The sequence below is a fragment of the Canis lupus genome, chromosome 33, assembly GCF_003254725.2.
Source record: "Canis lupus dingo isolate Sandy chromosome 33, ASM325472v2, whole genome shotgun sequence".
Taxonomy (NCBI): Eukaryota; Metazoa; Chordata; class Mammalia; order Carnivora; family Canidae; genus Canis; species Canis lupus.
Genome location: NC_064275.1, coordinates 18,429,506 through 18,442,041, shown reverse-complemented (window position 1 = coordinate 18,442,041; position 12,536 = coordinate 18,429,506). Strand labels below are relative to the sequence as shown.

General features: G+C 39.6%; 1 protein-coding gene across 4 annotated transcripts in view; it reads left to right on the top strand.

Moving 5' to 3' along the window:
- CCDC191 (coiled-coil domain containing 191) overlaps positions 1 to 12,536 on the top strand; it is an 88,596-nt gene that overhangs the window by 70,956 nt on the left and 5,104 nt on the right. For all 4 annotated transcript variants that reach the window (XM_025477162.3, XM_025477172.3, XM_025477181.3 and 1 more), the window contains 3 exons: positions 817 to 960; positions 4,708 to 4,860; positions 5,624 to 5,769. In XM_025477162.3, the coding sequence (XP_025332947.3) occupies positions 817 to 960; positions 4,708 to 4,860; positions 5,624 to 5,769 (443 nt within the window). The remainder of the gene's footprint in view (positions 1 to 816; positions 961 to 4,707; positions 4,861 to 5,623; positions 5,770 to 12,536) is intronic.

Below are 12,536 nucleotides of genomic sequence, written 5' to 3'. Positions count from 1 at the left end.
TACACCCCTATAGGACTTGTGAATATAAGCTGCACTGGCTTTCAGAGTCAGGCAAACCAGGATCCCATCCCTCAGTGGTAATCACAAATGTGGGTAATGGACTGTGTCCTTGCTCCTTCCAGAGAGATGCTGGTGGTCTGGTTTTATTGTTAGACTGGCTAGAGGGAGAAGGCAGAGGAAGGGTCTATCAGGCACTTCCCTTTGGGGAGGACCACAGCCAGTCCCTAAACGTGTGCTTAGTTAGAAGCTAATAGGCATTAGTTTATTAAGGTATAAGTCAAACCCCTTTCAGAGAGACTGGGAGTGGGGCTAATTTGCCTGTTCCCTCAGGGCTAAGCCTTAGGGCAATAACCATAAGAAGTGTTCACACATCCTTGAAGAACCATTTCTCTGTTTCCTATAGTTTTATGATCTTATGGACACAAGCCTCAGTGGCTTTCAGAGCCAGTCATTTTAGGGGCCCATCCTTTGGGTGGTGGTTTTGAAAGTTGAGGTGCTAGATGTGCAGTCCAAATCCTTCATTCCTCAGAGAGAAGCTCTGAGTTGGGAGTTCCCTCCCTGTTGTGTGGTGCAGTGCCAGGGATTGGGTTTATGTCAAGAGTGTGTTGCAGCCTTTCCTACCCACTTTGATATGGGTATTTTCTCCTTCACTTGATAGGGAAGAGTCACTCAGGTCATTTCTAGATTTCTTTCAGAGCGAAATGCTTCATTTGTAGCTATACATTTGAGTGGATCTAAGGGAGGAGGGAAGTTGAGGACCTCCTGGGTCACCATCTTGGTCCCTCCTCAGCAGTTTTACTTTTTAATTTTTCCCAGAAAGAACTTGAGAAGCAGAAGAGAATTAAGAGGAACCAGCAGCTGGAAGCAGTAGCCAGAGAACATTATGAAAGAGTGTTGCTAAGAAAAAAAGGCCTGGAGCCTTGGAAGAGATTGAGAACGCAAAGCAAGCAAAACATCCAGGTATAGTGTGACACACTTCCTTCCAAGATTACAAAATGGACTTTTCAAATGGAATAAAACACCCAATTAGGATTTGAGGGTGGTTTGGCGATTTAAAAGCCAAAAAGTAAAAACTAATTGAGTGTATGTATTTTTTTGTTTTGGATAAGAGTTCCGATTTGGTCTTCAAACATGGAGAAAGATTTCTGTAACTGGATAGGTTGGAAACAGTACGAGTAGATTTTCTATTAAAGACTTTCAAAGTAATATGAATACAGGCCTTTCTCAATTTTAGCCATGTTTCTCATAAAGAAGAAATAATTGCCATAAAGTATTAGGTTTCTGTTTCAATAAAGCTACATAACAAACAGCCCTCAAAAATCAGTGGCTTACAATTTAGGCATTTATTTCTTACATGTCTGTGGGCCAGCTATGGATTACATTCAGGTCTCTCTCCACAGCCTCTTTCTGCCTTCAGTGGAAATTCAGGCCATGCTTTTCACCTGGCAGATGTCTAAGTGCAATAACTAAACCCAATGACATAAACCCATACAATACCTCTGCTCATATCATGTCCACCGACATCTCATTAGCCAAAGCAAATCATAGAGCCAGATTTAAGGTCATTAGGGGAGAAAAAAATTTCATCTACTTTATTGAGAGGTATTGTGAAATCATATACAAAGAGTAAGGATATATAATCCTATTATAGGGACCAATAACCTATTCTGCTACAGAGATATATAAAATTAAATAACATTAAACTTCAAATTTACCCAGTGTATAGGGCAAGGCATTCTAAACTAAATGATCAGAAGCTCAAAATAGGTGAAGTGTTATTTTAAGAGTTCTGCTTAAAAATAAGTACAATAATCTAATCTAGTTATGACCACTCTTCCGTATTTGGCCCAGTTAATACAGAAAAGTAAAACTAGCATTTTGGGTTATGAAAACCAAATATCATAAGTGTCCCACTAAATTGAGTAATGCTGCAGGTTATGCCTCTGTGAACCTGACTTAGGCTGCATTTTTTTTCCCCTCCCTACTTCATCTATTCATTCTTCATTCTCTGTGTTCTCTTCCTGTTTCTTACATTTTCTTTTCACCTTCCCAAGTACCCTTCTCACTGTTTTTTCCTCTGTCCCTGATTTTTTGTCCTCAGCATCCTTACTATTGTTTCCAGTATTATTGAGTATTCCAAACCAGCTGAGGAAGCCCATTTGTGGTGATCAGGCCTGAGGGCAAGAGGATCCATCTGTGCCCCCAAGCCATTGCTATTTTGCTTTGGCTTTTTCCCAAGTAATGAGATGGGAGGGCTGACTCTGTCTTCTGAGTGAATGAATCTGGAAATGAAATTTGACATTTGAATTGAAATTTTCTTCTTATAGTACACTACTACAAAGATTGTTTGCTATCCAACTTGAATGCTTCTAGTTTTATCTGACTTTTGTATATTTGGGGTGGGGGTTCATTTATTAGTTTACAAAAGAAAAGCAGACGGATTGGAAAGATTCATTCTTCTATTCCTATCAGCTCTTCTTTTTTGATCGTAGTTTTTGACTGGATAAAATCAAAAAAGATAGAAAATTCTAAACCAAAGTTGAATCTATGGGGTGAATAAGCAAATTAAAATTGTTTTAATTTATTTATTAGAATATAAAAATAGAAACAGGAGTTTGAGCTCAAAATGACAACTATAGACTTTAAAAGATATAGAAAAACCCAATTAAAATAAAAACAGGAAAACAGATCTGAAACCATTTCCAAACTTCTGTTCATAAAACTTGTTTTCTATTTATCTAGAGAACTTACAAAAATGCACACTCCTAGTTCCACCTCTAGGTATTCTCAGTAGGTATGAGTTGTTAGCTGCTGTGTGTCAGGGAATCTGCATTTTTAAAAAGTAGCCCAGGGGATTCTGAGTGGTCTGAGCGCCACATTTTGGGAATCACCTCTGTAGCTCATAGCAAGTGTATAAGCTTCCTATTGCTATTACAACAAAGTACCACAACCTTGGTGGCTTAAAATAACACAAGTTTATTAACTTAAAATTGGACTTGCTGGAGTAAGGTCAGAGTGTCAGCAACGCATGTTTCCTTCTGGTGGTTCCAGGGTGGTGGTGGTCGGGGGGGGAATTGGTTTCCTTGCCTTTCTCACCTTCTAGGGGCCATCTGCATGCTAGTGCTCTCAGTTTCCTCCTTGAGTCACTCTGCTCTCTGCTTTCAGGTCACATGTACTGATGCTCACCGTCCCACCTCTCCCTGACAAGAATACTTGTGATTACATTTAGGGCTCTCACATATAATGCAAGATAATCTCTCCATTTTAAGATCCTTCACTTAATCATATTTGCAAAATCCCTTTTATACCACGTAAGGTAACTTATTTACAGGTTCCAGGGATCGGGACGTGGCCATAATAGAATTTTAGAACATTAGCAGTCCTCTCCATCTCCTTCCATTTGTAATAAGGGCACTGAGCCCTAGAGAGGAGAAGTGACTTACTTAAAGTCACATAACACATTGGTTACAGAGCTGAAGTGTGGCCTGCACCTGAGTCTGCCAGGAATGCTGCCCAGCTTGGGCCTGCCCTTGAGCTGTGCAAGAATCAGAGTGTTTATGTAGATGGCAACCACCAGTTGAAAGTTAAAAAATAAAAATAAGTAAAAGGAAAAGTTCTGGAGGACAGTGAAAGGAAGGGGTAGTAGCTTATCTACCATCTGAGTTCGCTTCCAGGAAGGGATAGGAAAAAAGAAAAAAAAGAAAGGTCCAAGTAAACAGTTTCTGCCTTATTTGTAACATTTTTTCAGAAGAGTTAATTAGCATTTTCCCTTAAACTCCTGTGTGCTCTATACTTATTCCAAAAACCATTTTCAGCACTTCCATGAGACCTTCTGGTCATCTTTTTTCTTCCTGGTTCTCTGTTTTCCCAGAGGATGAAGAATGGGGAGCACAGAAGGCTCCCCTTGCCTTTTGGCTCGAGGCTGGGATGAGTCAGGACCGAGACCAGTCTCAAGTACCAAAGGGGCCTCCTGGATGATCATCCTGGCCAATAGATTCACTTGGATCATTCCCATTCACGGTGCTGGGTGGCTAGACAAGGCTTAGAAAATTGTGTCTGGACAGGATTGAGAGAGAAGGGTTCCTGCCTCTTGAAAGAATATAAGTTACCTTTTAAAACTCATAAACTCTGAGTTATGTGTTTATTTTGAATAGATAGAATGATGCTCTCTGAACCTTTTAAGTTGGTAAGACATTAAATTATTCATGTTATTTTCCTATCAAATGGTTTTGTGGTTTATTGATAATGTCTGAAATGCAATGTGGATGACAGCTCATACTATAAAACTGATTGACAATATTGACATTTCCTCAATTAGATATGGTGGTTAAGTACATAATAGAGAGGTTTATCATGGAGTCCAAGCTCCAGGAGAACAAACTGAGAATGTCGTCAGCTACACAATTCAAAACTTGACGCAAGTGAAATAATGGCTTTGGAGGTTTATTCTATTTTCCTAATAACCAGCCAGTCGCTGTGTTCCTCAGGGAGTCAACGCAGAAAGGCTATGCATGATGTGAATCTAAAACCACCGTAAAATAAGGTCAGGAGTGACAGCTCCTAGGACATAGTCTGAATGTCCCTAAGATTACTCCCATAACTGCCCACATGTCGTCTCTAGCATCATTTGCCAAGGTAATGTGTGTTTCCTTAAATGATTAAACATATAAGGAATAATTGCCTTTTCTCATTTAAAAAATTGTCCAGGTGGCTGAAGAACATCACTCCTTAGCTCTCCAGAGAAAATGCCTGCTTTCCTGGTTCCAGTATAGTCAGGAAATCCTGACTAGGAAGACAGCCCGGGCTGATCAATTTTATTGCCAAATACTGCTTAGGAGAGTTATCCGGAGCTGGCTGCAGGTAAGGCCCCAGGGATGGAAGCTTTAAATACATCTCTCTGCTCAATCCTACGTAAGAAAATTAGATGCAATCCAGATGTCTACAACCATTGTTTTCTCAAAAATATAGAATAGTCCATCCAGTTCCTTGCTTCGAAATGAATATGAAAATGTCAAATCAATTCTTAGTATAAAACATTTTTCAGTGTTTCATAAACTGTTTGTAAACTGTAATGTATCATTACATCAGCTTTTGTTTTTATACTCGTTTCTTGTTTCTTGTCCCATAATTGCTCAAGTGATTTTACTAAAAACCTACCCTCTCCATCTTTTAACTGTTTCTATACCTCCGGCTCCATTGTTCTTTGAGTACATGGCACAGGATGTTATCTTGGCTGCCGTGTTCTCTCTCCCTTTCTGTGCCCCCAGTGTCTCTTGTTTTTCTGTTCTGTGTTTGTTGCAGTTATTTCCTTTTCCTTTTTCTTTGCAGTTCTCTTTCATACTGTTTATTTACCCTAAGACTTGGGATCCCTGGGTGGTTCAGCGGTTGAGCATCTGCTTTTGGCTCAGGGCGTGATCCCGGGGTCCTGGGATCGAGTCCCGCTTCGGACTCCCTGCATGGAACCTGCTTCTCCCTCTGCCTGTGTCTCTACCTCTCTCTCTCTTTCTCTGTGTCTCATGAATAAACAAAATCTTAAAAAAAAAAAAAAAAAAAAAAAAGATTTATTTGCCCTAAGTCTTTGTGATACCCTCTGTCTCACTTCTGTTCCTGTCCTCTTCCCCAGTATCTGACTCATCTGGAGGAAGAAGCACAAGAACTGTGTGCACATTTTCTTCAGAAGAAGATATTTGGGGCCTGGTTTAATGTGGTCAGGGAGGCCAAGATCGATTCCCAAAGCAAGCACAAGACTGCAGTGGAGCACAGTGACAGGTGAGCCTATCTCTGAGGAAATTGGCTCAGACTTCACAGCTGTTCCAGAGTCTCTTCTCTGGCTGAAAGGCAGAGTGAGAGCTGGGCACTCCCCGATACCAGACAGTGGGGGGAGTCCCAGCTCACCCACTGGCTCTGTGGGTGAAGGCAAGACAGGTGACCCCTAGAACTCCAGGGCCCCCATCTTAAAATGGGGATGAGCAGGATGCCTGCTGCCTTCTCTGCCTCACAGGGGCTGCCCAGACTGTAAAATGGTAAGAAATACATGAAACACACACCTGAGCAAAGTGCATGGTCTACTTTATTAATAGTCATACAGGTTTATCTTTGAAGTTCAATTGTTCTTAACCTTGTGAAATAGAATACAAATCTAGAAAAGTGCTTAAAGCAGACAGATACAGCTTAATGAGTTACTGTCAAGTGGGAACCGTGTCATCACCACTGAGGTCGAGAAACAGGCTCCTTCTCAGTTACAAGCCCTGCTCTGCCCTCCTAAAGGTCAACTGACCTGAGCCAAAGGCAGACGCTCAACCACTGAGCCACCCAGGCACCCTATCCTGACTTTTACCAGGAGCATGTCCTTGGGTTTCTTTTCACTTTGACGTAAGGATGAAGCCTTCAAGGCTGTAATTTCGTGTTGCCTGGTTTGGAACTGTATAGAAGTGGAATCCTAGTGTATGCCGTATTAATATTTATAATGCAGTGATGTCTTATTTGATCCAGTGTCCTTGGGGAATAAGTTATTCTATATTTGCTTTTTCTTGATTTTTCTAGTTTTAAGTGTTTTGGATAGAAATGTTCTAAATTTGATTACATCCTTCCCTTTGAGAGTAAAGAAATGATCTGGGTTTTGATGATCAGTTGTCATTGCTTATGAGCATGACATGGTGGTGGGCATATGCCTCCAAGCCATGAGGCGGGCATCCTGCTTTGGAGGTGGAGAGTGACCCCCCCCCCCCGCCCCCACTACAGCCACAATACTGTTTGCTGCTTTGTTTTCGCTTGGGTGTCTGTGCCTGTGCAAGTGTCCGGTTTTTACGAAAGTGTTCCTACTGTGCTGCCGCTAGGGTGCCCACCACCAGCGAAGCCTGCTCAACCTTGTTTACTTTACAGGTTACTGATACCTGTGGGCTGGGAAAACATAAGCAGCTTGATTCTGATTTGGTCTAAAGTAAAATAAGCAACGAGTTAGGGTACTCAGTGGACTTGCCTTTGAATAAATGCTTCACTTTGAAGGGTGAAGTTTAAGACTCAGAGTCTTTGTGACCCTAGACAAATAACCTTTTGGAGCCTCCCCGTTCCTTTTTTATAAAGTGAGGGTAACGAAAGAACCGATGTTATGGAGTTGTTGAGACTAACCAGGGTAATGTACGTCACTAATGCATGCTTCCCCTGCAGACAGCTATGTTTTATTTCTTGTCGTTGTTCATGTGTTGTTACCAGACATCCTGTTTGTCCACCTTTATTTTCTTTCTATTGTTCAGCTGCCACGTACAGAGATTCACTGGGGCAGCTGCTTGATGTGGCACAGGACAGCTAGAAAGGGGAGGGGGCGGTGTAGATGTTTCCATTTTCAGGTGACGAAGCTGAGGCTATAAGCAGGCCAGTTGCCTGCGATACACAAATAAAAAAGGGTGGGACCTGGGCTTTGAGTCAGGCCTGCTGGCCTCAGCCCATTCTCTTCTTGCTGTAGCCCATCTCTTTTCCCAGTTTCCGAATTTAGTCTCGTTTGTAGATTCTAAGATCCCAGTGGTAAGGTAGTGATCCTATTCAGGGTTTGAAGTTGTGAGATCAGTAGGGGAATCCATGCCTTCAACAAGAAATAAATTCTCAGCCAGTGTCTAGTTGATAAAGCATCGCCGAGACTTCAGGCTTCCCTTTGCTCCATTCTCCATGGCCAGCCCCACTGGCCTCCTAGTGTTCCTCCTATAAACCTCACGTCTGCTTCAGAGCTTTCCCACAACCTGGATCAGTGCCCCTCCCTGACCGTCCCCATATCCCCGTCTGTCCTTGTCCTGCTCAATTTCCTTCACTGAAGACTCTCTGAAATGATATAATTTATTGTTTACACATTAATCGTCTGTCCCTCCCAACATGGAAGCACTACACCTTGCTCACTACTGGGTTCTCAGGGTGTGACGGTGCCCAGTATAGGTGCACAGTAGATACTTGGTACATAAATAAATGGATGGATTTTCTTAACAGGAGTCACACTATTATTTAGTCACAGGTCTTTTAAAAGGGAACTTTAACATTTAAAAACTGACATTCAAAGTTCTTATTCAGTGTTATATGAATGAAAGCTTATTGTCTAGAAAAGCCGTGGATGAAAAAGAAGGAAGGAGAGACATTTATTAGTGTGAGGCCTCATCTTAGAAATGCAGTAACACTTAGAAAGATGATCCCAATAAGGACATGAGGTATAATCTTACATATTTACATCACTTCTCAATATATTAATTTATAATTACATACAGATTTATAACTTTATAAATCTAGAATTTTATACTTGGCAGGACAAGATGTCAGCCAGACCCAAGTGTCTCATTATCAGGACTTCCTGTGTAGTTCTGCAGTTAGAGCTCAGCTGGATGCTTGTCCAGTTCCTCTCTGATGAACCACTACTTATATTTTTTATACTATAGATACCATTCTATTTATTTTACATATGTGATGGCATTGGATAAATGACATCTCTATGATTAAGCAATTATTATTGTTACCCTCCTTGTTTTATTGTCTTTTAATTCTGGGATAATCAACATACAGTGTTAGTTTCAGGTGTACAATATAGTAATTCAACAATTCTATACACTACTCAGTGCTTGTAACAGTAAGTGCACTCTTAATCCCCTTCACCCATGGCACCCATCCCCATACTCCTCTCCTGTCGGGCAACCACCAGCAGTTTGCATATTCAAGAGTCTAGGTTTGTTTTTTTTTTGGGGGGGGGGGGGGGGCCGTTGGTCTCCTTTGTTTCTTAAATTCCACATATAAGTGAAATCATATGGTATTTGCCTTTCTCTGACTTATTTCACTTAGCATTACCCTCTAGCTCCATCGATGTTATTGAAAATGGCAAGATTTCGTTCTTTTTATGGCTGAATAATAGTCCATTGTATATACATCTCTATTCATCTCTTGATACTTGTGTTGCTTCTATAATGTGGCTGTTGTAAATAATACTGCAGTGAACATAGGGATTCCTGTATCTTTTTGAATTAGTGTTTTGATATTCTTTAGGTAAACACCCAGTAGAATTACTGGATGATAAGGTAGTTCCATTTTTAATTTTTTGAGGAACATACATACTGTTTTCCACAGTGGCTGCACCAGTTACATTCCCACCAACAATGCACAAGGGTTCCTCTTTCTCCACATCCTCGCCATTTGTTGTTTGTTTGGTTTTTTATTTCAGCCACTCTGATAGGTGTGAAGTGATAACTCATTGTGGTTTTGATTTTCATTTCTCTGATGACGAATGATGTTTAGCATTTTTTCATTTGCTGGTTGGCCATCTGTATGTCTTCTTTGGAAAAAAAAAAGTCTGTGTTTTCTGTTTTTAATTTTATTATTTTTTTTGTGTTGAGTTGAAGTTCTTTATATATTTTGGATACTAACCCCTTATTGGACATAATCATATCATTCAGTAGGTTGTCTTTTTGTTTTGTTGATTGTTTCCTTTGGAGAAGCTTTTTTTTTTTTTTAAGATTTTAATTATTTATTCATGAGAGAGACACACACAGAGGCAGAAACACAGGCAGAGGGAGAGGCAGGCTCCATGGGGGGAGCCCGATGCGGGACTCGATCCCGGGTCTCCAGGATCATGTCCTGGGCTGAAGGTGGCGCTAAACCACTGAGCCACCCGGGCTGCCCCTGCAGAAGCTTTTTATTTTGATGCAGTCCCAACAGTTTATTTTTGCTTTTGTTTTCTTTGCCTTACCTGTCTAGGAAAATGTTTCTGTGGCTTATATCCAAGAAATTACTGCTGATACTCTCTTTTAGGATTTTCATGGTTTTGGTTCTCACATTTAGGTCTTCAGTCCATGTTAAGTTTTTCTGTGTAGTATAAGAAAATGGTCCAGTTTACCCAACACACTTGTTGAACAGACTTTCCTTTTCCCATTGCATATTCTTGCCTCCTTTATTGAAGATTAATTGCCTATATAATCATGGGTTTATTTCTGAGCTCTCTATTCTGTTCCATTGATCTGTGTGTCTGTTTTTCTGCCAATGCCATTCTGTATTGATTACTACAGCTTTGTAATGTATCTTGAAATTTGGGATTGTGATACCTCCAGTTTTGTTCTTTTTCAAGATGGCTTTCACTGTTCAGAGTCTTTTTTAAGGGCAGCCCAGGTCAGCGGTTTAGCACTGCTTCCAGGCCAAGGTGTGATCCTGGAGACCTGGGATTGAGTCCCATGTTGGGCTCCTTGTGTGGAAGCCTGCTTCTCCCTCTGTCTATGTCTCTGCCTCTCTCATTCTCTGTGTCTCTCATGAATAAATAAATAAAATCTTTTTTAAAAAAGTCTTTTTTAGTCTTTTTTAATTCTATACAAATTTTAGGATTATTCTAGTTCTGTGAGAAATGTTTATAGGGATTGCATTAGATCTCTAGATTAATTGGGTAGTACGGACATTTTAATGATATTTGTTCTCCCAATTCATGAGCATGGAAGATCTTTCCATTTTGTTTGTGTCCTCTTCAACTTTTTTCATCAGTGTTTTATAGTTTTCAGAGTATAGATCTTTCACCTCCTTAGTTAAAGCTATTCCTAGGTATTTTATTATTTTGGTGTAAATGGAATCGTTTTAATTTTTCTTTCTGGAACTTCATTACTAGTGTGTAGAAATGCAGCAGATTTCTGTATAATGAGTTTGTATCCTGCAACCTTACTGAATCCATGTATCACTTCTATAGTTTTTTTGGTGGAGTCTTTAGGGTTTTCTATAAATAGTATGTCCTCTGCAAATAGTGAAAGTTTTATTTTCTTCCTCCTTGACAATTTGGATGATTTTTATTTCTTTTTCTTGTCTGATGGCTGTGGCTAGGACTTCCATCCAGTACTATGTTGAATAAAAACGGTGAGAGTGGGCATCCTTGTCTTGTTCCTGATTTAGGGGGAAAGCTCTCCATTTTTCCCCATTGAGTATGATGTTAGCTGTGGGTTTTTCATGTATGGCCTTTCTCTTTCTTTCCTTTTTTTCTTTCTTCTTTCCTTTCTTTCATATATGGCCTTTATTATGTTATGTTCCCACTAAACCTATGTTGTAGAGAATTTTTATCATGAATAGATGTTGTTACATTATCAAATGCTTTTTCTGCATCTACTAAGATGATTATATGGTTTTTATACTTTCTCATATTGATCTAATGTATCATATTGATTTGTGAATATTGAACCATGCTTGCACCCCAGGATTGTAGTCAATGATTTTTTTAATGTATTATTGGATTAGGTTTGCTAGTATTTTGTTGAGGATTTTTGTGTCTATGTTCATTAAAGATATTGGCCTGTAATTCTTTTTCGTAGTGGTGGTTTTGTTTGTTTTTTAAAGTAGGTCCATTCCCAGTATGGAGGCCAATGCCGGGCTTGAACTCATGACCCTGAAATCGAGACCTGGATTTGATTTTAACCAAATGAGCCACCCAGATGCCCCTTTTTTGTAGTGTCTGTTTGGTTTTGGTATCAGGGTAATGCTGGCCTCATAGAATGAATTTGGAAACTTTCTTTCTCTACTATTTTGTGGAATAGTTTGAGAAAAATAGGTATTAACTACTCTTTAAATATTTGAATTCACCTGTGAAGCCATCTTGTCCTGGACTTTTGTTTCTTGGGAGTTTTTTGGTTACTGATCCAATTTCATTGCTGGTAACTGGTTGGTTCAAATTTTCTATTTCTTCCTGATTCAGGAAGGTTATGTTTCCAAAATCAGGAAGATTTTGGGAGGTTATATGTCTCTAGGAATTTATCCATTTCTTCTAGGTTGTCCAATTTGTTGGCATATAGTCTTTCATAATATTCTCTTATAATCCTTTTTATTTCTGTGGTGTTGGTTATTTCTCTTTTCACTTCTGATTTTGAGTCCTCTTGTTGATGAGTCTGGCTAAGGCTTTATCAATTTTGTTATCTTTTTCCCCCCAAAGAACCAGCTCCTTGGTTTCACTGAATTGTTCTATTATGGGGATTTGGGGTTTAGTTTTTTTGTTTTTGTTTTTGTTTTTTCAGTTTTATTTATGTTCTAGTTTTTATTATTTCTTTCCTTCCTACTGGTTTGGGATTTTGTTTGTTCTTTTTCTGAGATTTTTCTTGCTTCTTGAGGTAGGCTTATAAACTTCCCATTTGGAACAGCTCTGGCTACATCCAGAGATTTTGGACTATTGTATTTTCATTTGTTTCCATGTAATGTTTTATTTCCTTTTTGATTTCTTGGTTGACCCATTCATTGTTTAGTAGCATGTTATTTAACCTCTTTGTATTTGTCATTTCTAGATTTTTTTTCTTGTGGTTGATTTCCAGTTTCATGGTATTGTATCAAAAAAGATGCATGGCATGACTTTGATCTTTTTGAATTGGGTGAGATCTGGTTTGTGTTCTAACATCCAATCTGTTCTGGAGAATGTTCTATGTGCAGTTGCAAAGAAAGTGTATTCTCCTGTTTTAGGGTAGAATGTTCTGACTATTAGACCCATCTGGTCAATGTGTCATTCTAAGCCACTGTTTCCTTGTTGATTTTCTGTTTGGATGATCTATTGATATAAGTGG